The sequence below is a fragment of the Prionailurus viverrinus genome, chromosome A2, assembly GCF_022837055.1.
Source record: "Prionailurus viverrinus isolate Anna chromosome A2, UM_Priviv_1.0, whole genome shotgun sequence".
Taxonomy (NCBI): Eukaryota; Metazoa; Chordata; class Mammalia; order Carnivora; family Felidae; genus Prionailurus; species Prionailurus viverrinus.
Window position 1 is genome coordinate 92229905 of NC_062562.1, and position 27501 is coordinate 92257405.

Genomic DNA, 27501 nt, shown 5'->3' on the forward strand with positions numbered 1-27501 from the left:
GGCCAAAATGAACAAATCAGGAGACTATAGATGCTGGAGAGGATGTGGAGAAACGGGAACCCTCTTGCACTGTTGGTGGGAATGCAAATTGGTGCAGCCGCTCTGGAAAGCAGTGTGGAGGTTCCTCAGAAAATTAAAAATAGACCTACCCTATGACCCAGCAATAGCACTGCTAGGAATTTATCCAAGGGATACAGGAGCACTGATGCATAGGGCCACTTGTACCCCAATGTTCATAGCAGCACTCTCAACAATAGCCAAATTATGGAAAGAGCCTAAATGTCCATCAACTGATGAATGGATAAAGAAATTGTGGTTTATATACACAATGGAATATTACGTGGCAATGAGAAAAAATGAAATATGGCCTTTTGTAGCAACGTGGATGGAACTGGAGAGTGTGATGCTAAGTGAAATAAGCCATACAGAGAAAGACAGATACCATATGGTCTCACTCTTATGTGGATCCTGAGAAACTTAACAGGAACCCATGGGGGAGGGGAAGGAAAAAAAAAAAAAAAAGGTTAGAAAGGGAGAGAGCCAAAGCATAAGAGACTGTTAAAAACTGAGAACAAACTGAGGGTTGATGGGGGGTGGGAGGGAGGAGAGGGTGGGTGATGGGTATTGAGGAGGGCACCTTTTGGGATGAGCACTGGGTGTTGTATGGAAACCAATTTGTCAATAAATTTCAGAAAAAAAAAAAATGCGTTATCTCTGAAGCGCAATAAAATGAGGTATGCCTACGTATATAATCGTGTGTATTTTCTACATAGATGTTGGCATATTAAATGTATTAAAAGTCACTTCTGACATTTCCTTCCTCACTTAGCAATATGTTTGGATATGTTTCTATTTTGTTTGTTTGTTTGTTTGAGAGAGAGAGAGCACATGCAAGCTTACAAGGTAGGGGGAGGGGCAGAGAGAGAGAGAGAGAGAGAGAGAGAGAGAGAGAGAGAGAAAATCTTAAGGAGCCTCCAGGCCCAGTGCAGCCTGATGCCAGGCTTGATCTCACCACTGTGAGATCATGACCTGACCTGGAATGAGGAATTGGATGCTTAACCAACTGAGCCACTCAGGTGCCCCACGTTTCCATATTAATGTATAGAGAGCTGCCTCATTTTTTAGAAGGGCTGTGTAGTTTACTATTTGATGGATTTAATGCAATTTCTTAAATAGTTCTCTGTTGAGGGCCATTTAGGTTGTTTTTAGTTTTTTTGTGGTAACAACTGGTACTGTCATAAGTCACGTAAACATATTCTTTTGAACCTTTAGGATTATTTCTGTAGGATAAATTCTAGAAGTAAAATTGCTGAGTCAAAGGGAGTATACAACTTATATTCTCACTAGAAACTTGTGAGAGTGCCTATTTTCTCACTCCAGTATCCATCTCATGCAGCTTTACTCTAGCTGTTCTTGAGTTTCCTGGGGGACCCTGAGGGGATCACGTCCTCTCATGCTTCTCTCAGTTTGTGCTTTCTTGTGCCATTGGGAATTTACCCCTGCCCCACCATAGCGCCCTCCCTTCTTCCAGTCTTTGTTTCCCTTCCAGACTCAGCTTTCCCACAAATTTCTCTTGGAAACATCCTTGCTCTGTTAGCACCATTTTGCTGTCTTCCCCCAGAACTTTCCAGACCCATTCTGGGGTGCTGTCCTTTGGGTACGTGTGAGATTCCTCTATAAACATAACAGATTTCTTCTGCATACTTATGTTAACAGTGCTCATCACGCGGAACTGTCCTCAGTGGCTCTTTGCTCATACTTCCATTCAGCCGATCTCTTTTTAAATGAATTAAAATAAATCAATGTCAGAAGTTTAGGTTGAACAAGACCTTGGTTATCATTACATCCAATGTATTCACTTTAGTAGTGAGAAATAGTTCCTAATCTTAATGTTCTAAATAAAAAATCAGGCAATTCATTGTTTTTTAAGGAAAAAACATTAAGGAAAAAAATTAAAGCCAGTTAAAAAAAATTTTTTTAATGTTTATTTATTTTTGAGATAGAGAGAGATAGAGCGTGAACAGAGGAGGGTCAGAGAGAGAGGGAGACACAGAATCCAAAGCAGGCTCCAGGCTCTGAGCTGTCAGCACAGAGCCTGACGTAGGGCTCAAACTCACAGACTGTGAGATCATAACCTGAGCCGGAGTCGGAAGCTCAACCGACTGAGGCACCCAGGCGCCCCAAAGCCAGTTGTTTTTTTTTTTACTTGACTGTTTCTCTGGGTTCAAATCAGTACTCCAGTCCTCCATTCATTGAGTTGTAGGGTTTTTATAATGGAATATGCTGTTGTTTCTTCAAACTCAGCAAATATCAAAGGCATATCTTTTGTTTCTTTCCATTACTTTTATTGCTTGGTCATCCTTTGTTTTCAGGACCTTGCTTGGAACAGGTTTCCCATGACCTGCCCAAGTTTGGAAACACTGAGAGATAGGCAGGAATTTGGAGAGCAAAGGATTACTGTCTTACTGATAAGACAGTTGAAAAACATCATGCCTTAGTGAGAAGGCCAAATGATCCTATTTGTCTTCCTGTCTCCATTTCCTCCTGGAAAGTCTAGACTTTGGTATTTAGGGAAGATGTGGGTGTGTAGAGAAGATATGATTTCTTACAATCTCTATATTCACATTGGTCTGGAGCAGGGAGGGAAAGAGAGGCAGTCCTAGTGTTTACAAACTTTTGAAAGATTAACTGTACACCTTTCAGAAACATGGACCAGGATTGCTCCTAACCAGGTGAGCTCATTTCTTCAGATAGGCAGAAGGGTAGGAATCCAAGAGAGAATCCTGTGCCATTGCTCTAACATGAAAACAAGGTATATTGGAGGGAAAGAGGCTCCTTCTTGCATTTTTCTTAACCCTTCCCATGTTTAGTTATGTACTCTTTCTATTGCACATATCTTTTTTAGGTGTTTTGTGTTCTTCCCCACATCGTTTTGTTCTCTCTTCTTGAACTGTAATAACCCAGTTTTCTTGATCTCCGGCCTCTCTCCATGACAAGTGTTTTACTTGCTGTTTGGATTGCCAGTCATCCTCATAGGCTTTCACAGCCCTGGTTTGACTCCTCACAGCCTAGGAATCTGCATATGAGAAGATCCACATATGATTGACAGAGCTTTGGGAAATATTCCTTTAGTCCTGTACAATCCCTAATTCAACTTACTTCAACTTCAACTTCAACTTCCTTTCATTTCATTGAAGTTTTTTAATATTTATGGAGTCCCTGTTAACTCTCATAGTTTTATACTTCTTGGTACATCTGCATAGAATATTCATAGATTCTTTTTTGTCCATTCTTTTTATTTGATAGGCAAGAGAAATGCTTAGATTTTATTAAAACATTCTCCCCAAATGCCTAATTCATTTGATACTGAAACCTAAAATTAGAGCCAAAACCAGATAGAGCCATGGGAGAATAGAGGAGGGTGGGGAATCTTTTCCTTTCTTTCTTTCTGGGTTCTTTGGCTGGTCTATTAATTAAAGTGACACAAGACAGATGAACAGAAAAAACTCAAATTTTAATTTTGTACATATGGGAGCTCATAGAAATATGAGACTCAAAGAAGTGACCGGAGCAGACAGTTTTAATATCTTTTAGACAAAGAAACAATAAATTTGTGAAGAATTGACTAGACAAAGAAGTTTGGGCTTGGAATAGTAAATTCACGAAGAAGTAACAGGGTTTGTTTATACAGTATCTCAGTCCTAAATTCCTTGTCTCTGGTGATGAGGATGCCTCTTTATTTTCTGGTACAGGGAAGGTACCTTTCACATGGAAGATCCATTTTCTACTTTCAGGGTCATAGAGGAGGGCCAGAGTGACTTTCTTTCTCTGGCTGTTTCTTAAGTAGCTTTAAATCAAAATAATCACTATTGCCAGTGTGGCATATTTTGGGGCAGCCTGCCCTGAACCCCATCAGGAGGAATATCACATCATGTAGCTGAAAAGACCCAAGGGTCTTTTCAGGTGGATGTTTGTAATAATAGATATTATTTTGTTTCAGATCTCTGCTTATTTCCCAGTAGCTGAACATGAAGCTTTACCATTATGCATTGATTTCTCTTTTGTTAAAACATAATTTGAAATTTATGACTGAAAACAGCACTGAAAACACTATTTTCCCTTTTCCTGGGTTGGTGGCTGAATTTAGATTGAGAAGAATACGGTGGCTCATCACATAATTATGGAAAGGGGTGGCACACACAAAGGCCTTAGATAATCAATCCTCCGTGTCTGGAGTGTAGATATTCACCACTAATATATATATATATATATATATATATATATATATATATATATAATGATATGATGCTTTCTACTGTTCCCCTTTTATCTGTTTTACAGATTTTCAGCTGCAAAAATTTCAGTAATTTTCCACAAGAAAGTTTATTCCTAGAAGGGTTTCCTAGGGCTAATTTTGTAAAATCTAAGCGCGTAAGAGAGCAAAGCCTATTTAGCTTCTATGTCTGCAGTTTTATGTTTTGATTATTAGCTTTTAGAATATAGACACTAACTCAGGATCAAGTCAGAGAGTCAAGATCTTAATTAGTTTTCTATTTATTGCTCAATTTAAGCCAGTTTGAGTAGTGATAATGAGCTGATGAAAGTCTTTTTAAACAAGCTTTTTAAAACACATACAGCCAGGTAAGTTGTTTCCTTCAAAGATGTCCCTGTAAGAGGGCATTGCATTTATTACAATAACCGCTCTATTGCTCAAAGTAATGTTAGATCTTTTGAGGAGAGTTTCTATCAAAGCCTATAGCACATTTTTTGAACCTTTTTAATGGTGACATGACATCGGTAACGAAGGGCATATTTGAATTTTGGAAGCAGCCACCATCCATTCACCATCATCTTTTCACTAGTATGGGGAATGAGCCTATTTATTATTTAGAAAGTATGGTTAGGAAATAATGAGACTCGTTTCCTCATGGGTCACATAGTATCACTGGTGTAGGTGAAGAGGATCTCAAGATGCTGGTTTTCAAGGGCACCTGGATGGCTCAGTTGGTTAAGTGTCTGACTCTTGATTTAGACTCAGGTCATGATCTCACAGTTCATGAGATAGAGCCCTATGTTGGGCTCCGCTCTGGTAGGACAGAGCCTGCTTAGGATTCTCGCGTTCTCCCTCGCTCTGCCCCTCCCCTTTGCTTCATTCTCAAAATAAATAAGTAAATACTTTTTTAAAAAAAGATGACGGTTTGAAATTGATGAAATTCAGCTGGCTATTTAGTTCTGGTATAATTTTTTTTTTAATTTTTTTTTCAACATTTATTTATTTTTGGGACAGAGAGAGACAGAGCATGAATGGGGGAGGGGCAGAGAGAGAGGGAGACACAGAATCGGAAACAGGCTCCAGGCTCTGAGCCATCAGCCCAGAGCCTGACGCGGGGCTCGAACTCACGGGCCGCAAGATCGTGACCTGGCTGAAGTCGGACGCTTAACCGACTGCGCCACCCAGGCGCCCCAGTTCTGGTATAATTTTTAAAAACCACTCATTATTAATTGTAATATTCTGGCATTGTGAAGAAACATTAGTGGAACCAAAATAAAATAGTTTGACTTGGTGTGATTACCATTTGCTCATAAAAAGTCATTGTAAATTGACTGACACTAACTGGAAATGGCCCTTGGAACTGAATGATAGGTAAGGAAATGACAGCTAACAGAATAGAATGGAATGTGTGAGAGCAGAGGGCACCTGTTAAGGAAGTATTGCTAGGGTTTGAGACAAATGGTGAGATGTAATTATCTATTCTCTGGTATCTATTTCGTGCCCAGATTCTCTAGATTTTCCTGGCTCAGGTTAATCAAATAATTTTCCATCATAAAAATTATATGATCATGTAAAAATATAAACATTTAAAATGACCTGCATATTCCTGATTAGATAGGGTCAACTGAACCCTCACATGTGTCTTTCCTCCATGATAATGACAGTGAGGGCATTATAAACTCACAAGAACAAAGTAGATGAGAGACATCAATAAAAATTTGGAAGATGTCACAAAAATGGGCAAGGGGTAACTGACTGACTTGGGTGGAGAAAGCTGCTTTCTAATTTCAGTAAGAAGCAGAACCTGGGAAGAGCTCTGGAAATGGAACCATCAGATATCTCAGGAAACTGGGCTAAGGTGTGGTGCTGAAAGCAAAGGTAGATTATGTTAACTTAAAAAGATATTAAGCTCTAAAACTGTGTTTTATAATGGGAAATAATACAGTCATAGTTTTACTTTGTTTTACATCTCTAACGTGGGAGAAGATAGCAGTGTCAGCAAGAAATGCTCTTTTAACGATTATTTATGCTTTACAAAAAAACAATGTTTAAATATTATTAATAGAATAACATTTAAGTAAGGAGACCAAATAGAATTACAGACTTTTTAGACATCATGCTTACTTTCATGGGACATACCACACTTCCTCATGTCTGGATTCTGGGTAAGAATTTGTTGTTGGAAATAACGTTTTCAAAAACTGTTCAATAACATAGGTTAGTATTTGCTTTCCTGCCACTATAGAAGCAGGAAGAAGAAAGAATGTTTCTTTTTATCCTGACGAACTTCCTTTCACCAATACAGTTGACCTTTGAATAACATGGGAATTAGGAGCACTAACCTCCAACGCAGTAAGAAATCTGTCTATAACTTTTGACTCCTCAAAACTTAAGTACTAATACCTTACTGTTGACTGGAAGCCTTACTGAAAACATAAACAATTGATGAACACATGTTTTGTATGTTGCTTGTATTATATACTGTATCCTTATAATAAAATTGGCTAGAGAAAGTAAGTGTTGAGAAAATCATAAGAAAGAGCAAATACTTTTACAGTATTGTACCACATGTGTTGAAAAAATCTACCGATTCAGAGGACCCATGCAATTCAACCCTTTGTTGTTGAAGGGTCATCTGTTGTTAGAAGGGCCCATATTGTCAATACTAGGTATTAGAATTCCAATAATTGAGGAAAAAAGCAAATTTGAAAAGCAGTAAGCATATAATATGGATTATCAGATACTTGAGGAGAACATCTAACAAAAAGAAAGAGATGAGAACAAACAACTGAATTCAGCTGAAACAAAAATATGCAGGAAACAGGAAAATATTTAAAAACCCAACCCAATAAAAATAAGAAAGATAAATACTGCATCTATGAAACAAGAAAATGCCATTAAAAGTCCAGAGAAAAGCAACTACAAAAATATGAGAAACAATAAAGATCGATAGAAGGGTTGAATGATAAAGTTGGGGGGAAGTTGTCTCCCAGAAAACAGGACAAAAGATAGGTGGAAGGTAGGAGAGAAAAGATAAAAACTGTGAGAGGATCAATCCAGGAGATTGAACATCCAAGTGATAGGAATTCCATAGGGTAGAGAGAAAACAGAACATAAATTAACAAAAATTATTCTTCATAACTGAGGGGCATGAATTTCTACATTGAAAGGGAATATTGAGTGCCCAAGTCTGTGAATAAAAGAAGACTGACATAAAGACATACAATTTTGAAGTTTTAGGATAGAAATAGAAGAGAAGGTCACAAAAGCTTCTGAAGACAAGAACCAGGTCACATTGGAAGGATCAGCATCAGAATAACATCAGATTTCTCATTAGCAATGCCAGATACCAGAGAAAGTGGAGCAGTGCTGTGTAAATTCTGAAGGATTTCTGTACTTGCAAATCTAAACCATCAATCAAAGGCGAGTTCTCAAAAAATGTACATGCAAGATCTAAAATAAATGAACATCATATGCATTCTTTATTTGGAAGGTACTGGAGACTGACTCCTACCAAAATAAATGAGAGAACACCAAGAAAGATGAAGATATGAGAAATAGGAAACAGGTTTACAAGAAGGAGAGAACCAGAGGGGGTTCTCAGGATCATGGTGAAGACAAAGACAGGTCACATCTGTGCCACAGACCTTGAGTGCAATCAGTCCATCTATGAGCAGGAGGATAGAAGGGTGTAGGAGGAATACAACTAAGAAGAAACATGAAATTGATAGAGTACCTGATGTGTTTGACCATACTGAAGTCTTTATAGTTCTGTGGGAAAGTCTGGGGCTAATTTAGTGACATGTATGGAAAATTAATTAAGAAGAGAAGAAAATGATGAGAGAAGGGAAAGAAAGTACATGTGGGGGTTGGGTTTAGTTGGTCAAGAAGATGCACGCTGGAGTCAGACCGTCTGAGTTCCAATGCTGGCTCTACACTTATTACTATCTGTGTACTCTTGATAAAGTTACTCACCTCTCTGTGCTTCAGTTTCCTCGTCTGTATGGAGATAATAATAATACCCACTTACCAAAATCGCTATAAAGATTCAATTAATGCATGTGAAGCCAGTAGATCAGTAGTAGTAGCAGTAGTAATAATTAGTAGTAAGGACCCAAAATTATTAACTGTTATTTTTATTATTGCTATGAATAATTAAACTTAAAACAGTAAAGAAATATAATTTTGAGCATACTTCTTTTTGAGAAATGTGGAGAAGAAGCTGTTTAAGAAGCTAAAAAAAAATTTAAGGACCACTCAAAGGCGACCTTTTTTAAATATCTGGGTGCATTTTCTTCCAGGTTTTTTTTTTTCTGTGCTTTATTTTATCTATGTAATTGTCATGTTCTCTCAATGTAATTTCATGTACTACTTTTCTTTTTTAACTTAAGAAGCATTTTTCTAGTTAATACAAATTCTTCTTAAAAGTTTTTGTTGACTTTTATTATTTTTTACTTATTGGATAGAAAGTAATGTGTTCCACCATTCATCTATTTTTGTATGTTTAGGTTGTTTTGTGAATAATTTTAGTGATCGCTTTGAGAAATACATTTCAAATTTAGTTTCCTATTTTTAGGGAATTATAACTTATTTCTTTAGTTTCTTAATGTAATACATTTTTATTATAGAAGTAATAGATAGTATAGATAATGTATAGAAGTAAAACAAGTACAATTAATGTAGCCGTAATCTAATTACCCAGAGGTAAGCACTGCAACATTTTTAATGTGTGCTTGTTTTTTCATTGTCCTTCATACCTATATGTTTTTCTTTCTTTTGCAAAATTTGGAGTTTTTATTAAGTAGACATCTTATGAACATCTTTTCATATGAACACTATGAACATCTTTTAATATCTTTAATGACCTGTTCTTGTTAGTAGTGTTCAATGGTAAGTTTTTATACCCTATGTATTTAATTGTTTCTCTTGTTATTTCCAGTGTTTCTCCATGATGATACTATATTGACAGTCTTTATGGCTAAACACCTGTACACAGTAAAAAAATAATATTCTTAGGTTAAAGTTTTAGAAACAGAATTGCAGTTTCAAAACTATTTAAGTTCAGAATGTACTGTCCAACTGCCCTCCTTGAGTTTTTAAAAATTCTGTGCTTACAATGTGTGTGCTACTGGTTCCCTAGTAGCTTTGTCAACACTAGGCTTTTAAATAATAACTATTTTTTAAATGGCATAAAATATCTTTTATATTTATAGCTATTTTCCTTCATTAGATTCTTGAATGCCAAGAATATCAGAATTTTAAGACTTTTACTAAATTTTGAAAGATTGCTTTCTCAGAAGAGGGCAATGATTTAAGATACAGAAGCCACCTAGGGATCCACCAATGGATGAATGAATAAAGGAAGAAGTGATGAATACATATAGTGGAGTATTAGTCAGCCATAAAAATAAATGAAATCTTGCCATTTGTGACAACATGGATGGACCTACAAGGCATTATGTTAAGTGAAATAAGTCAGAGAGTGAAAGACAAATAATACATAATTTTATTTATATGTGGAATATAAAAAATAAAACAAACAAAGAAAACCCAAGACTCTTAAAAACAGGGAAAAAACTGGTGGTTGCCAGAGGACAGGTGGGTGGGAGGATGGATGAAATAGATAAAGGGGATTAAGAGGTACAAAATTCTAATTACAGAGTAAGTCGTGGACATGAAAAGTATAGCATAGGGAATATAAGCAATAATATTGTAATAATATTGCATAATTACAGAGGGTGACTACACTTATTGTGGTGGACGTTAACTATAATGGATAGAATTGTTGAATTAATATGTTGCACGCTTGAAACGAATGTACCACTGTATGTTAATTATACTCCAACAACAAAAAAAAAGGGGGAACATTTGACCATCATTACCAGTGAGTAAGAAAAGCCTGTTAATGTGTGTTCTCTCTAAAAATGGGACTGTTATCATCTTCACACAAATGATTAGGAAAATATTGACAGGTTGACACATAGATCTTAAGCATTACTATAGTCCAGGCAAGATACCATGGTGATTCAGACCAGGATGGTGGCAATAGAAGTCACATTCTGGATATATTTTGAAAACAGAGTTGGCATAATCAACTGGATATGGTATATAAGAGAAATTGAGGAGTTAGTGATCACTCCTTGGTTTTTGGCCAGGGTAACTGGAAAGATGGAGTAGCTATTTATGAAGGTGGGAAGACTATTGGAAAATCGTTTGTCAAGCAAGATCAGGAACTTAAATTTGGATATAGTTAAGTGTGATATGTTTATTTGATAAGGAGGAGATGTTACTGTGTGGTTGGAAATATTATTCTGAAGTTCAGAGAATTCTGAAGTGGAGATATAAATCTGAAGGTCATCAACATATACTTGTTATTTAACAGAAGACATTAGGTAAGATCACCATAAGACTAAGTATAAAAAGAAAAAAGGACCACCAACTGAGCCTCAGCGCATTACATTGTTTAAAGATTGGGGAAGCAGGAAGAAACTAGCAAAGGAGATTGAGAAACAGCAGCAAGAGAAGTAGGAGAAACACCAGGAGAGTGTGGTGCCTGGTTGGAAATGTAAGGAAATATATTCAAGAGGATGGGTGATCAATTGTATCAAATGCTGCTTATAGGTCAAATAAGATAAAGACTGGGAATCAGCCATTAGATTTCTACATTTAGTTTAAGGTAAGTAATTTGTGACTTTGTTAAGAGCTGTTTTGGTGAAGTGATGTGGTGAAAATCTGATTAGATGGGCTCAAGAGATAGGAGAGGAGAGAAAGGTGGATATTGACTATGGGTAATTGTCTTGAGTGGTTTTGCTTAATGGACAGAAAGAAATGTAGTAGCAGTTGGATAGGGAAATGATGTTAAGAATTGTTTTATTTGTTTTTGTGAATGGGAGAAATAACAGAGTTTGTGTGCTGGTGGAAAAGATCTAATAGAAGGGGGGAGTTTGATGATGCGGGAAAGGGAACAACATCTGGTGCCATATCCCTTGGTAGGCAAGAAGGGATGGATTATGGTGCATGAGTAGGGGTGTTGGCTTTGGATAATTACATGGACAGCTAATTCCTAGACTAGGAGGGAAGTTGCCAGATGGCTTTAAAGGATTCGTTGAGGTCAGTGTTCCTCATTGTAAAGCGAATACAGTCAACATGATGATAGGCTGCTCTTCAGCTGCATTCACTTTCACTGAGTAGGCCTGGTGCTTGTCAGGGCTTTAATCAGGATTGGTTTAGTCCAGGGAGAATTATATTGTAGAAGTTGGGTAGGGAAAGTTACAAAGCAGTGAATATTAAGATTGAATCGAAGCTGAGCAAGGAAGGGTGTGAGACATGAGGGTGGTGAGGGACAGTGAAATGGTAGTAAGTTCAGTGGATTATGGATCTCACTGGGGTCAAAGAATTGACATGGGGTATTGAAGGAGAAAGTTAGATGGACAGAAGTTGCTCAGAGAGTGAGAGCCTTGGAATTTAGAATATTTATATGGTAGGTGAAATGTAGGTGAAGGAATGGAGGAGATCATCAGAGGAGATGAGGTCAAGGAGCTGAGAAGGCAGAATTATAAGGGTCACCTAGGTAAATATCAAAATCACCAGTAATTACAACTGAGTAGTGTTGGAGAGTATGATGAAAACTAGAAGCTAAAATCTCCACAGCAGGAGGGGAGTTGACCAGGAATCAATAAATTGCTATAAGGATCAGTGATAGGTGGTATAGTCTGATGATAGGAGATATAAAGTGGTGTGATTTTTGGTGGAATGTGCTAGGATGGAATGACATGGCAATGAGATGTGTAGCCCCCACTTAAGGGGGTGCAGGAGAAGCAGATCCTATAGCGAAGAGCTGTTTCCCAGAGGAAGATGGTGAAGGAAATGTTAAAGGAAGAGACTGGAGATTTTTCTAATGGCTGTGGGTGAATTCCAGAGGGCATCATTAAAGGGTATCTTTAGGGGTAGAGAGTGTGGGACAAAGTGACAGAGCCCTAAAGGGATTTGAGATCTGGAGATAAGGGATGATTTGGGAGCCTGACAGACATGAGGTGACAGACATGAACCAGGGTAATAGGCCTGAAGGAGGTTAATCTTGATATTTTGGGAGCATATTGCCATGATGAGGCTGTATGGGCTGATGGTAGGTAGATGCTGTCTTCTAGGAACAGGCAGAATTGGGACTCCCACTTGACTCCAGCTTATGAAGTCACATAGGTAGGGGTGGGGAACAGTGAATTTAGCAGTGAGTTCTTCTTTATTACTGACAATGGAGTCTGGCTGAGGGATATGGTCATACTCCCAGAATATGGTTAGTGGAGAGGAAGGAGACAAAGAAGGTAAAGATGTTCATTGGGCAGATGGCATTAGAGAGTTTGAGGCTAGCCCTACATTGTTGAGTATGCTTTTCAAGTAATTAATATAAAAATGGAAATGTTTAATTAATACACTTTATTTGAACTATATGTAAGGATTACAACTTTTTACAAGTACCAAAACCTTTCATTTCTATGGTGCTCATGGGAAATCTAAGTAAATATTGGAGTAAGTCTGTCAATTTTCTTTTTAAAAAATGAGTCCTTGGGCCGCCTAGGTGGCTCATTTGGTTACATGTTGGACTCTTGATCTTGGCTCAGGTCATGGTCTCCTGGTTTGTGAGACTGAGCCCTGCATCTGGCTCTGCACTGACAGCACAGAGCCTGGTTGGGATTCTCTCTCTCTCGCCCTCTCTCTCTGCCCTTCCCCCACTCATGCTCCTTCTCTCTCTCAAAATAAATAAAACTTAAAAAAAAATTTAAAAAAAATTTTTAATGTTTATGTTTGAGAAAGGGAGACAGAGCGTGTGCAGGGGAGGAGCAGAGAGAGAGGGAAACATAGAATCCCAAGCAGGCTCCCGGCTCCCAGCTGTCAGCACAGAGCCCAACACAGAGCTTGAACTCACGAACTGTGAGATCATGACCTGAGCTGAAGTCAGATGCTCAACTTACTGAGCCACCCAGGTGCCCCCCAATTTTTTAAAAATGACTCCTTGATTTGGCTTTAATGGAAAAAAGGCCATTTTTTTTTCTCCCTCTGTTGATTGTGTGCCATTAAGATTCACCAGGGATTTCTTTTTATTGCTTTGCTGCATTGTATTCCCTAGTATCTTTGGCTTTCAGCGGGGTAATGAGTCACAATTGTCAGAATATACTAACGCATTGTTATATTAATATTATTTTGCTAGAATATTTGTAGACTTAGTCTGATTATACTTCAATGCCCTGGTAACATTTTTTGTATGTCAAAATAAGCCTAGGAGATTCTGATTTAGTAGGTGGGTTAGGGGTGGTTCCCAGGCATTAAAAAAATTTTTTTTGTGATTCTGCTGCTAAGCCAGGCTTTGATACCTTTGCCTTAGTAGGAGTAAGGATTCTATAAATAAGAAGCAATATTAATAATAGTGCCCAATTCAACTGTCACCTAATCACATTTACTCTAAAGGTCTTAGTCCTTATATGCACACTGAAAGCTCCTTGAAAATTTTCATCAGATTATGACTTCCTCAGTTGAGCATAACTGAAGTAGCCTCACCATTAGGCACAGAGTATACAGAAAATCTCTTGTAAGTGTATAAGCAGGAAAGGAATCTTCATATTTATATTTTGGAAAGGAATAAAATGAAACTTTCATCCAAAAGGCAGATCTTAAGTAAGCTTTTAATTTAGTTGTTTCCCTTTAATTTATTTTAAACAAAATAGGAATTTTAAATACTAGTTATTACAAACTGAGGATGTGGGCAACAGTTCTGGGGCAAACTAGGGCTGAAGAATGGATGATTAATTCTCAGTGGTATGAATGTCCAGAAAATTTATCTATTTTCTGTAGTGAAGATTCTCAGTGAAGATATTCGTTTTTAAAAAGGATCTAAGAGGTTAATTCTTGATTAGATGGGGCAAAAAAACAAAAGAGAAGATGAATTGGAGGGAGGGAATGCATAAAATGGAGAGGATTGTAAGAGTGTTTTCTTTTTTCCCCTAAGCTTATAGTTTCTTATACCTCTTATATAAGTTAATGAAATTTGGATTCCTAAAATTTTCATTTTCCCAGTTATGTTCTTCTGAAAAGCTTTGAAACCAAATGAAATCTCTATTTTTCCATTGTGGCCCATGACCCATAGGGTGTTTCCATATTTTAATGGATGGATTATAGTCATATATGAAAATTTTATGATCCTTTTGTGTTTATTATCCCAAGTAAGTTACACTGGGCTCGTTTGGAGCCTGCTCTAAGGAAAACATGATGTTAATTTTGTGCACTATTAACAATTACTGAATGATGAGAATAAACAGGCACGGTCAGCCTACTGCCTTATAAATTATTATTTTGTACAAATCTGTGGGTTGACTAGGCAGTTCTGTTTCATATAGTATTGGCTGGGGCACTGTTACATCTGTAGGATCCAAAGTGGCCTCAATCACATGGTTGGAAATTGGTGCCACCATTGGCTGGGAATTCAGCTGGGGCTATTGGGTCAGGATAGATGTTGTCCTCTACAAGCATCTTATTATGTGGTTGCTTAGGCTTTCTCACAGCATGATGGCTGGATTCAGAGATTGAAAAATGGAGAATTGTACATGCATGAAAGTAGAAACTGCAAACCTCAGATATCACACGGTATTACTTCTGCCTCATTAGATTTGCTACAGGGCCAGCTCAGATTCAAGGGGAGGAGAAGTGGTCTCCACTTGACTATAAGAGAAGTGACAAATAATTTGTAGGCATCTTTTTAAAAAGGTTTTTTTAATGTTTATTTATTTTTGAGAGACAGAGCATGAGTAGGGGAGCAGCAGAGAGAGAGGGAGACACAGAATCCGAAGCAGTCTCTAGACTCTGAGCTATCAGCACAGAACCCTATGCAGGGCTCAAATCCAAGAGCTGTGAGATCATGACCTGAGCCAAAGTTAGATGCTTAACTGACTGAGCCACACAGGTGCCCCTAGACATCTTTAATTAACCACAGTCCATCCTTTGACCACATATTATTTACATTTCTCACAAATGCAAAATGCACTCAATTCCTCCAAACATTCCTGAAAAATCTCATTCCGTTATAGCATCAGACTTGAGCTCAGGGCTCTGGTCCTCATCATCTGAATCAGGTTCTGGTATTTAATTAGCTTATTAGATGAAGTAACTCAGGTACAGACCCTTGAACTGAGAAGACAAATGAGCTGTTCCACAAACACTCAAGTTCCAAAGGGAGAGATGAGGACAGGATGACTGCAGTAGATACTCTTGTTTAAAAAGGGAGGAAATAGGAAGTACCTAGCTTTCATGTAGTTGATTGAAATTCTGATATTCAGCCAGGTTTCCCCTGTTTGGGGAAAGGGAATATGTAGGTTAAGGCTCTGTTCTGCTTCCTGGGGGTGGTTGCCTGTGGTTCTTGGCTGTACTGTTTGAGTCACCATTTCTTTTCCATAAGTAATGGGCCCAGTTTTAATCTAAATATCTTTCTAGGTCTGCTTCCTGACTAAAAATTTTTCATTGACTTTCCATTTTGACCAAAGCTGGTGGTTGTTCTGTTGGTGGGTTCTGTGTGAATTCATCGAGATTTACCCCATTGGACAAAACCATAGCCACACCTCATTTGGAGGGGAGGCCCTTCCCTGTTTTTGACTTTGAGTTAAGATGCTATAGGACAGTGCTTTTAAGATTCTTGGAAACTCTTTTGTGTATCTGAGCTACTGGTAGGTAGGCCCTGGAGAGTCTTAGAAACTCTTATATAGGTGATATAATCCAGGTAAAACAGCCTTAAGTCTTTCTGAGGTCTTAACAAAGGGTCTTACAAATGTATCTTTGATTTGATCTTGACCTTGAGGTCACATTTTACTGGTAGTACCTTAGATTAGAGCTTTGCTCTAAGGCTGTTATTTTGAAAATCTAATGCTGGTTCAGATTTCTTCATTCATTTGTTTCTTCCTTTGGTATTTTTAGTGGGAATACTGTAAATGATATGTACCTCTCAGTATATCACTTCAGGAAGCACATGTTTTTGGTTTTTTCCATTACTGATGATGTTAACTGGTCACTTGATTAAGGTGACATGCCCCAGTTTTCTTCACTGTAAATTTATTACTAGGGTACATTTTGAATGTAGAATTGAATATTGGGATTTGGCTGAGAGAGTTATGCATTAGCCATGTTGAGTTTGAGATGCCTCTTTGACATCCTTGTACAGGCTGGTTTAGAAATAGGAGTGCCAGTTGGTCTGTTGATTGGAAAGGTGAAGTAGTCTTTTTGTGTCTCCATTTTCTCAGTGAATACAGAATTGAGGTCATCAACAGAGAGTTATGATGAAGGAATACTTTGGAGAGAAAGGCTTGGAAGGGTCCTCTTAGAGTAAATTGATTAGTGGATTGATGGGCAGTGTTGTGCTGAGGGACCACTTGATAATTGTGGTCATAAATTCAACATATCACCATTCAGGATGTTCTGCTTTTTGAGGACAGACTTGGACTATTGGAAGAGGTAAGTTTTGCCACAGTTGAGGTTTGTCCAAGTGAGCATAGTGGAGAGAGCAGAGCAAGAGAAGTATGGAAGTTTAGAGTGTATATAAGGGGGTGATTATCATGACAGAGCATGGAATATGAATTAGATTAGATGGACAGGAGGGAGGTAAAGGACAGTGAAAAATCAGTAGGTAGGGTTCATTGTTTAAAAGTCTCCAGGGGCTCCTGGGTGACTCATTAGATTTGATGTCCAACTCTTGGTTTCTGCTCAGGTAATGATCTCGTGGTATGTGAGTTTGAGCCCCACATTGAGCCCTGTGTCAGGCTTCACTCTGACAGTGCAGATCCTGCTTAGGATTCTCTCTCTCCCTCTCTCCCTGCCCCTCCCCCCAAAAAAAAAATAGGTAAATAAACTTTAAAAATAAATAAATGCCAAAGAGTTAAGTGGAAGTTTAAGGGAAAGATGGCTAGGAGACGGTGAATAGGGATTGGGGTGTTTGGAATCAGGATGTGGGAGGGATTTCACACATATTCTGGTTTAATACCTACCAACTTCATATTATCTCCATAGACAAATTATGTTTATAAAGATTAAATAACTTGACCAAGGTCACACAGCAAATAAATGACAGTTTGGATAGGAAGTCAAAATACTAGTTTCATATTTAAACTCCAGAATCTTTGTACTTTACCAGCTGCCTCTGATTCATGACAGTTGCCCACTAGACAAAGAGTAATCATTATTACGACTGAGAACGTTTACACTGTATTTTTTTTTTGCTTTCTTTAGGCTTATTAAGGTATGCAAATTTTAAAAAAGGCCTCAGACTACATTTCTAATTTTAAAAACATCTCCCTACTTTCTTTGTAAAACAAGTAGCCTTTATAATTTGATTGAAAATGATTTTCAGTTTTCATCTTTCAAAATTCACAAGTTAGCATTCACACATCAGTTTCGAGTAAGCCGTTAACATAGAGTAAATTTTACCTTCTCACTTTACAGTAAAATAAAATTTCCCAATGTTAAGGAGATTCCCCATTTTCCTGCACTTGAGATTATTTAAATAGATCCCTGCTTAACTGTAAACAATGTTGACCTAAGGAAAGGAACTTAAGGTAATTTTTATTATCTCTAATTAGGAGGCTTCAAGAAAATTTGCTTAGGGTCTAAGTAGACAGTAGTCAAGATTTTATGCTTTAGTGGAGGAAAAGTGACATTTTAAATATAAGGTTTTTCAGCCTAATAATTAAAATAGCAATACTTAGCAGACTTCCACAATACTGCAAACAAACAAAACCCAATTGTCAGGGCTGTTTTTAGTTTAAATTACATGGAACCCCTTCCAACAATACCTGTAGGTATAGAGCTACATAATTCCTGAGCAGGGAGTTTTCTTTGCTGTAATTACATTCATGTGGTGACTCATAAACTCTCTTAATTCCTAGATTTTATAATTGAAAAGAAAATATTCCCTTGAACTTTGAAAACCTGGAAGAGTCAAAAGTTGTTTTTCAGAAATTATTGTGATTATTACTACTATCACAACTTCTCTAAGTGATATTGTACCTAGTTGCTTTTGATCTCACTCGTGCTAGGGGGTTTACTCAGGTGACTGATGGAGAAAGGATCCCACCAGTACTCAGCAGCAGGGCTGTGCTGTTCTGGGTCCCGGGACCTAAGCAGCAGAGATCTGGGGCTTTCCCTCTGGTGTTCACTACCGACACAACTCTGTTTCTCTCAAATGTCTGCTTATTTTTGACTTTCTGCTTCTCTTTCCTTGAATTATTTTTTTGTGTGTATGCCTTTATTTGTTCAGATTCCCAAGGGAAGGAATAGTTTCTGCTAATAAACACTGCCTGCGTATGGCAGTTTTTCTCTCCCACTTCTGGGGAGGTTGTTTGAGACCGATACAAGGTTGAGGGACAGTCCCTTGTAGATATCTGTCTGGTATCTCTTCTTTTCGGGGTATGGTCACGCCTAAGAGGGTGAGATGTGGATGCTTGCACAATGACATATATTGTTTTAGGCAGATTTTTATCATGCGGCTTTACTTTTGTTAGAAGGCCTTGGAGATTTGTGAAATACTATCTGATAACCCCATAATAAGGGGGAAAAAAAGCAAGCAAGAAATAAAAGAAAGACAGCTGTTGGTTGGATGTTCAACAGACACTCTCTCCACCACCATCCTTCCCCCTAACATTATTCAGCTCTCTCTTGGGTAGTCATGATATACATGCCAGGCTCGGGAGAAGGAGAACTTGATTGTTCAAAGACAAATTTCCCAGTGAAAAGATTTGTTTTGGCAAGGCCCAGTAAGGTAATTCTGGAAAAACATGTTTGAGAAGATGAATGCTAGGGGCTTTTTGTGATGTTTACTGACTCTTTTAAGGAAATACAGTTTGTTTGTTTTTTAACGTGGGATATTTTTATCTGTGTGAGATGCTTAGAATTGCAGTAGCCATGTTAGGGTCATGATAGGAGCCAGTTAAGAGAACAGATCACTCACTATACTGATGGCAGAACAGAAGGATGAACTTATGCCTGGTTATACAATTGTGCTGAGCCACCACACAAGCTAACTCTGGAGCTGCCTTGTTGTCTGGTGGGAAGTTACTTTGTTGCAATGGTAGTCTACAAGTATACTACCAGGCAAGCTAGCCCCCAAACGCCAAATTAAAATCTTCAGGTCACATGGTTTGCTGAGTTAATTTTAAGGACCTGGTGACAAGCAAGAGGAAAGAAATGGGTAGGTTAGCACACTTAGGTTAGGGTGCAAGTTGGATGGAAAAATCACTCCGGCTAATCCTCGGGTACACGGTGTTCATATGTTCTGCTTCTCTCTCTGCTGCATCTATCTTCCCTACTGATGATGTGGTTTCAAAGACTAGAGGTGAGGTTTTGGCAAGCTCCATAGGTGAAAGGTAGTCCAAGTTAATGACACCCGTTTGCCGTATCTGAATTACACAGGGACAGTATGCTTAGTCGGGGGTTGTAAATTGCTGGTTAGCATGATGGTCAGTCATGAATTCTCTTTGTATTTTGTGGGCAAAGAAAACATGAGACAGAAATGAATGTCAGCAGTGTTTCTTAACCAAAGCTATTTTAACCGTGAGTGTACATTGGCAATATTGGGAGACATTTTTGATAGTCATGACTAGCGTGTGTGTCTGTGTGATGCTACTGGCACCTAGTGGGTAGAGGCCAGGGATGCTGCTAAACATGTGACAGTGTATAAGACACCCCCCAAGACAAAGAATTATCTGGCTCTAAATGTCAGTAGTATGGAAGTTGAGAAGCCATGGGTATTGAATGAAGACCTCATAAGTAATAAGTGTTTATGTATAGTGTATCCTGGATATTTAGTATCTTTTTTGTATATTTATTATATCATGAACATTTATCACCCAGGTGCCTCATGAACATTAGGTATCTTTTGGTCATCCATCCCTTTCTATCAGTGTGTAACACACACATGATCTTCTTAGTTATACTTTACACATCCTTTGCATTCTGGCGCATCTAACACAATTTTGTTTACTAGTACTTATCTATATTTAAGACATCTAAAATGTGTTTGCATGTATTTTATGAACTCCAGATTTATTCATCTAACATCTGGAGATTTGCAAAAGCATATTCACACTACACCTGTCCTGGAATTTCTAACAAGAAATAAGATATAAATGTCCTGATTGTTTAAGCCATTTTTAGCTGTGTTTTCTGCATCTTGCAGCTTAGAGCATCCTAACTGACTCCCCCATAACATCAATAGGAAAATAAATTACAAAGATATATGAAACAAGGACTTAAGCTATGATTATAGTTTCCAAAATGGCAATGTAAGGGTCAGATGCTGGAGGAAATTGATGATGGTGCCTGGGTTAATATAACACATGTTTGATCATTCTGTTTACATTTCAAGCAACTGTAGACAGGGTGCTTATCACAGCAGACCTCTGTGCTCAGGAATTCACATTTTTGAAATGATTGGGACAATTTTGGCATGGTGACCTTCAGAACACTGTGAAAAAGATTATTTAGTTGGTTGAATGTCTATTAATACATTTAGAAATTTATAGCTTCACAATTATTTTTACTTAATGTTATTTATTTATTTATTGCTTTAAAAATCTTCAGACTTTATGACTTGTTATAGAAGTTGTATCTTGAGGCACCACCATTAAAGGGGAATTTTTTTTCATATATATGGAATTAAAGAGAAGCATATTTAAGATAATGTAAGCATGTTTAAATTATACAGGAAGATTGTTTAGGAGAGATTTCAAAAAGAATTATTTAAAATTTCTGAAAGCACATTCCTTCTCATTTCTTCTACCTTCCTTTGCCCCCTTTTTAATGCTTTTTGTGATGGAAAGGATTATTTTGTTATATTAATATATCAAACTTTAAAAATGGTCAAGTACAGTAGCAAATCAGAACTATTTAATAAAAACTAAAGTAAAACCAGGAGGAATAAGATGTCTTGCAAATAATGGTGTGCTTATGGTAGTTTCCGAGACCTGTTGAACTTGATCAGTGGCATTAGCTCTGCTGCAATGGGTGACAGGTGATTTAACCTCATATTTTTTTAGAAGTCCAGGTGTGTGTGTGTGTGTGTGTGTGTGTGTGTGTGTGAGAGAGAGAGAGAGAGAGAGAGAGAGAGAGAAAGTGTGTGTGTGCGTGTGTGTGTGTGTGTAAGAGAGAGAGAAAGACAGAAGGAGAGGGGGAGGGATACAGAGAGAGACCTATAAAGTTTTCTTTTTGTATTCAAATCTGAGTTAAAAATCAGAAAGCTGATATATGTAAACTTGGTGACTTTCAAGTGATTTACACTCTCAGGGTCCTTTTTAATCACCATTTCTATCTGTTACAGCGATTTGCTGTCCTCTGAATACGTAGAGAGACATGTTGAACATGGAGGGAAGACTGTGGAAGTTAAAGTAAGTAAGATTGTCTCCCTCTGGCGGAGATTTTTTGAAAATTGTTAAAATATTATGATTTTAATTTTCAGTGAAACTTCTAATGTACAGTTTTGGGGTTTCTGTATTTCGGCATTTTTCAACTAAGTGTATCACCCACTTGTGAATAAAACCTTTAGTTACCAGAAAAAGGATTCTTAGTGTGCTATAGGAATTGTGGGAGTTATGTTTTATGGGATTAATACAAGGGTTGTGTGGGATTAATACAATGCAAGGGTTCTTATTTAGAATATGTCACAGAAAGTAATTCCTGAAATTTGCCTTTAAGGTTAGCCCTGAGAACCAAAAGGTGAAATCTTGGGTCCAGGGTAGGTATGTGACTTTGCATTCAGTTGGAAAAGACATTCCCCTGGTAAAATGATAAATTTATTTGGTGTTCAGGGTAGTCCCAGGAGGTTTTAAATCCCTGGAGAGAGAAATCTCAGGATATTGTTCTTTTTTTTTTTTTTTAAGTTTATTTATTTATTTTGAGAGAGAGACAGAGACAGAGAGAGTGGGGGAGGGGGAGAGAGAGAGAGAGAAAGAGAAACTGAGAGAGAGAGAGAGAATCCGAAGCATGCTGTCAGCATGGAGCCAGATGTGCGGCTCGAACTCACGAACCATGAGATCATGATCTGAGCCGAAATCAATAGTCAATCAAAAGTTGGACACTCAAGCAGCTGAGCCATCCAGGTGCCCCGGGATATTGATTCTTGTCAAGTAAGCTCTGAAGAGATGCCTTGTAAATAAAATCCTCCTCCAGTTGCAGACATAGGCATGTGTATTTTTTTCTGGTCTACTGATGATGATGTAATCTGAGAGTATGTGAGACCAAATTCCACCCAAAGGTTTTTTTTAGGCTCATTTTTTTTTAGGCTCATTTTGTAGTATTATAAGTTTTGGCTAAGTGTTTATTTTCTTCCGAAAAGAGTTCAGACTACCTATTTGCCTTGTCAGAATTATAATACCATTTATATATATTTGCTTTCTTTTTCCGAATATACATTTGATACAGACTCATTTTAGAAAACTTACAAGTAGAGAAAAGTAAAAATAAAAATGAAAACTCACTAAAATTCATCACTGAGGTAAACTTTGTTTTAATTTTATTGTATTTTCTTTTAGTATTGTTTTGCCCTGTGCACATATTTATATTTTAATTTTTTGTATATTTGCTATCATATACATCTGCAGTATTGTATCTTGCTTTATAAGCAAAATTTCTATATCATGTATAGATATCTTTGATAAAGACTAAAAACAAAATATGTTAATTTTTACAAGTGAACTAATTTATAATAATTATGCCAGTCCTTCCAGAAAGTTATTCTAAACTTGTTAAGGCTGACAAATGGAATGGTTGGTTGATTTATTTCACTGCCTTTCTGCAGAAAGGACGTCAGGATGCTTCCAGGCATGACACAGGAGAATGGTGCCATGTTGCTTATAGTTGGAAAAAATTACCTAGATTTAGAATCTCTGGGCTTTTATTCTCTTTCCCGTTGCTTGGCTTTACTTCCCTATTTTGTATGTTGCTTTTCTGAATGCAGAGTATTTGTTATTGTTAAATTAAAGAGGAAAAGAAACAGGCAGTTCACTATTTCTATTTATGCCTGTCAGTGGAATGATGAAATGCAAATATGAGCATGGAGGGCAGATCGAGCAAAGAGCCATCTGCTGTTGCTCCAGTAATGTCCCTTTTCAGGAAACTTGTACTTAATCAACAGAGCGTACTCCACTCTGAGATCATTAGGCTCCATGGGTATATATAACACTCAGAGCACTGACTTTCTGCACAATCTTTGCTGATTTTCCAGTCTGAGAATTTCATTTTCTTTGTTTGATGGTTGCCTAAACCCCAACCCTATTAAACCAGGGAAATAATAAAATCCAACCTTCATTTAAACCCTTGGGCCAGAAGACGTTTCTCCCTTTCAGAAAACCACTTGGATCTCACCCATTACCTCCATTTGTGTCTAGTCCCTTTAAAAACCTAACTCAAAATTCTCCTCTGGGTTTTTTCCAGAAACCACACTGAAAGCTCTGAATCCTGCCCCATCAATTCAGTCAGTAGCCAGTTATTTTCCTGCTGGTTCCCTCGTGTCTTGCCCTTTGTGCTTAGCTCATTGGGGTGTTTCTTTTTAACGTAATCTGTTCTCTTTTCTTTACTAATGACTCAGAATTTTCTTAAGCTTTTCTTTTCACTGTACATTATGAGTCAACTAAAATTGTAAAATTGTAACATTTTGTATTTCTTTTTCTTCTTTCTACTACCTTTTCAAAAATTTTTTTTTCTTATGTGCTGTACTAGTTTGCTAAGGCTCCCATAACAAAGTACCACAGAGTGGCTTAAACAACAGAAATGTATTTTCTTACAATTCTGGAGGCTGGAAGTTCAAGACCAAGGTGTCAAATGGGTTGGTTTCCTCTGAGGCTTGTAGATGGTGCCTTCTCCATATGGCTTTACCTGATTTTTCCTCTGTGTATATCTGTTCTCCAATTTCTTCTTCTTAAAAGGACATTCATCATGTTGGATTAGTGCCTGCTCTTAACAACCTCATTTTAACTTAATTACTTCTTTGAAGACTATCTTTACAGTCTGAAATAGTAGGGAGTTAGGACTTCAACATAAGAATTTCAGGGGAATACAATTAAGCCCATAACACCTTGCCTAAGAGCTCTATTTGGTTTTGTTTTGTTTTTATTTTTAACGTTTATTTATTTTTGGGACAGAGAGAGACAGAGCATGAACGGGGGAGGGGCAGAGAGAGAGAGGGAGACACAGAATCGGAAACAGGCTCCAGGCTCTGAGCCATCAGCCCAGAGCCCAACGCGGGGCTCGAACTCCCGGACCGCGAGATCGTGACCTGGCTGAAGTCGGACGCTTAACCGACTGCGCCACCCAGGCGCCCCTGGTTTTGTTTTTAAATTGGCTTTGCTTTTGGAAGTGAAATAAATGAAGGGTATGAAATCAAGACAAAACTCTACTTCTTTAAAAAATTTTTTTAAACGTTTTTATTTATTTTTTAAGAGACAGAGCATGAGTGGGGAAGGGGCAGAGAGAGAGGGAGACCCAGAATCCTAAGCAGGCTCCAAGCTCCAAGCTGTTAGCACAGACCCTGATGCAGGGCTCGAACCCACAAACTGTGAGATCATGATCTGAGCCGAAGTCGGATGCTCAACCGACTGAGCCAACTAGGTGTCCCAAAACTCTACTTTTTTGATGACATAAAACCAAATTCATTTATGCCAGATTTAAGCAATGAGTAGACATCAATCTGATAAATAACTGCTCACGTGTCATGGAACCTTTATTTGTGAGACTCAGGTACAATGCATTTATTTAAGTGTGTGAGTATGACTGTGGGAAAGGAATGTATTTGCATGGAAAAGTACATAATAGCTACTTTGGCAAATCTTTTAGATTCCAATTATATTTTTCAAACCTTTTTTTTTTCCAAACATTTTTTTTTCTAATATATAACACTGGCACGGAAATTACTAAGGTGAATACTCCATAACCACTATCCAATTCAAGAAATAGAACTTGACCAGTTCTTCTGTGTGATACTTCCCAAAGCTGAGCTCCTCCTGCCTCCTCTTATAGACTTGTAAATACTATTGTGACTTTTCTGGTTTTATTTATTGTTTTATTACCCAAGCATGTATCCCTGTAGTTTAATTTTGCCTAAGTTTTTTAAATGATTTTTAAAAAGTCTCTTTTAATCCATTGGTTTCCCCATATCTTTCTCTTTTTACAACAAATTTGTTTCTTCCACAGATAAATTGTTGATCTTGTGTGTTTTCTCACAGTCTGGATTTTGCTGTTGACTGCAGTTTTATATTTAGAGTAAAATGAAATATGTGTCAGTGATCTTTCCTTAAGATAGTAATGTGTATTGTCTGCAAAGACATTCTATGCCTTTTCAAAGGTGGTTTTATTCTGGTCAGATAGATACAGAATCCTGATTTTAAAGTTTTTTAAAAAACTTTTCTTCAAAGGTTACAAAGATAAAGGCTTTAAGCAGAAAAAAAATATTTTTGTACCTTTAATAAGACATATTAATCTCATCTTTCACTTAAATTTATTTCCATTTCATTTAAAAATTAAATTCTAAATTTGCCCCTTAGCTTAGAGAGAACTTTTATGTGTTTAATATGAACTTCTAAAAGAATTTTAAGGGACGCCTGGGTGGCTCAGTTGGTTGAGGGTCCTACTTCAGCTCAGGTCATGATCTCACAGCTTGTGGGTTTGAGCCCTGCGTCAGACTCTGTGCTGATGGCTCAGAGCCTGGAGTCTGCTTCAGATTCTGTCTCCCTCTCTCTCTGCCCTTCCCCCACTCATGCTCTGTCTCTGTCTCAAAAATAAATAAAAAACATTTTAAAAGAATTTTAACAGTAAGCTTCAACTGATCAGAGTATCTTGGGAACAAAATCTTTTCATTTTGACTGTGAAGAACTGTATATCTAGATTCTTGAGACAAAGTAAATTAGTATTGATGAGCAGCAGCAAATGAGTGTACACTGTGCAGCTCACTGTTTTATTGTTAGCTAGCTTTTTTGTCTTGAAAGCTGCCAATATTCAGCTTAATTGGTTTCCAGTTATATAGACTCTGGTTAATCAGTGTTATAATACTAATAATCATGGTATTTATTGCTTGTGATGTGACAGGCACATGAACTTATATGTATTTGGTGTTCAAAATGACCTGTGATTATAAATATAATTATTATGACACTTGACAGGAAACTGAGGTATATAAAGGTTATGTAACTTGCTGAAATCAACACAGTGAAAAGAGCCACAATTGAACACAGAGTAGAGCCACAATTGAAATCTAGGTTATTTAACTGCCGAGCTGACTCTTACACCATATTATCTACCATATATTCTATATTATGTAAGAGAGGATAGCCATGAAAACTGAAATGTATTTAATTTGGACTGATTTTATACATACCTAATTCATTTTGGAGGTACCTAATTACTCCTTTATAGTCTTATCCTTAACCTGAAGTGGTGGTCTACTCAAAGACCTTTCAGGTATTTCTCTCAAATTTGGTTGTGTGTTAGGGTAGTTTTTCAGTTATGTCATTTGCCTTGTGCAACATATGGTAAAGACACATCTAGTACAAAGCCTGTTTTACTTATCACATCTCAGGAAAATCACCATAGTAGGAATTTTGGATCATTAGGAAAGGAATGGTTCAATTCTTTATATCTATCAAGAATATATATAGATGTGGAATGGGGCAGATTTCCTTTGGGTGAAAAAGAATAGTTATCTTGGTAGAGATATGATTTATTGTATTTATTACCTATGAAAGACCATGACCAGTCATCAGTATCATTTGTTATAACAATATTTTTTTGTTAGATTTTTTGATGTCTTATAAGCAAAAGTAATAGCTGCTAAGTATCTAATTAGCTCAAATTATTTCTGATCTACTGTATATGAGCACTCCCAGCTTGTCTTTGGATCAGGATCCTAATGGCTGTGTACAGAATGCTCATTATACAGCATTCACTTTGTCAATCAACTGGTTACTGTCCATCATTTAATTGAATTGAGGGCACTCAAGGATCATTGTCTCAGTTTATGCCCATAGTGGCAGTAAAAAGATAGTAAGAAAGCAGAGGAGTGTGGATCAAGGTTGAGTATACAAGTGGGTAAAGGAATTGCTGTGTGTTGGGGTGCAGGTGCCAGAGGAAAAAGTGTTTACCTGAGGGCAGGAAAGGTTATTGTGACTCGAGGAAACCTTTTACTGTAAAAGAATGATGGTGTAATTCTCATTAAA

The 27501-nt window shown here is 37.4% G+C and overlaps 1 protein-coding gene across 13 annotated transcripts in view; it reads left to right on the forward strand.

Annotated features, from left to right (window-relative positions):
• ADAM22 (ADAM metallopeptidase domain 22) overlaps positions 1-27501 on the forward strand; it is a 242575-nt gene that overhangs the window by 106690 nt on the left and 108384 nt on the right. For all 13 annotated transcript variants that reach the window (XM_047849794.1, XM_047849785.1, XM_047849790.1 and 10 more), the window contains exon 4: positions 21618-21684. In XM_047849794.1, coding sequence (XP_047705750.1) covers positions 21618-21684 — 67 coding nt within the window. The remainder of the gene's footprint in view (positions 1-21617; positions 21685-27501) is intronic.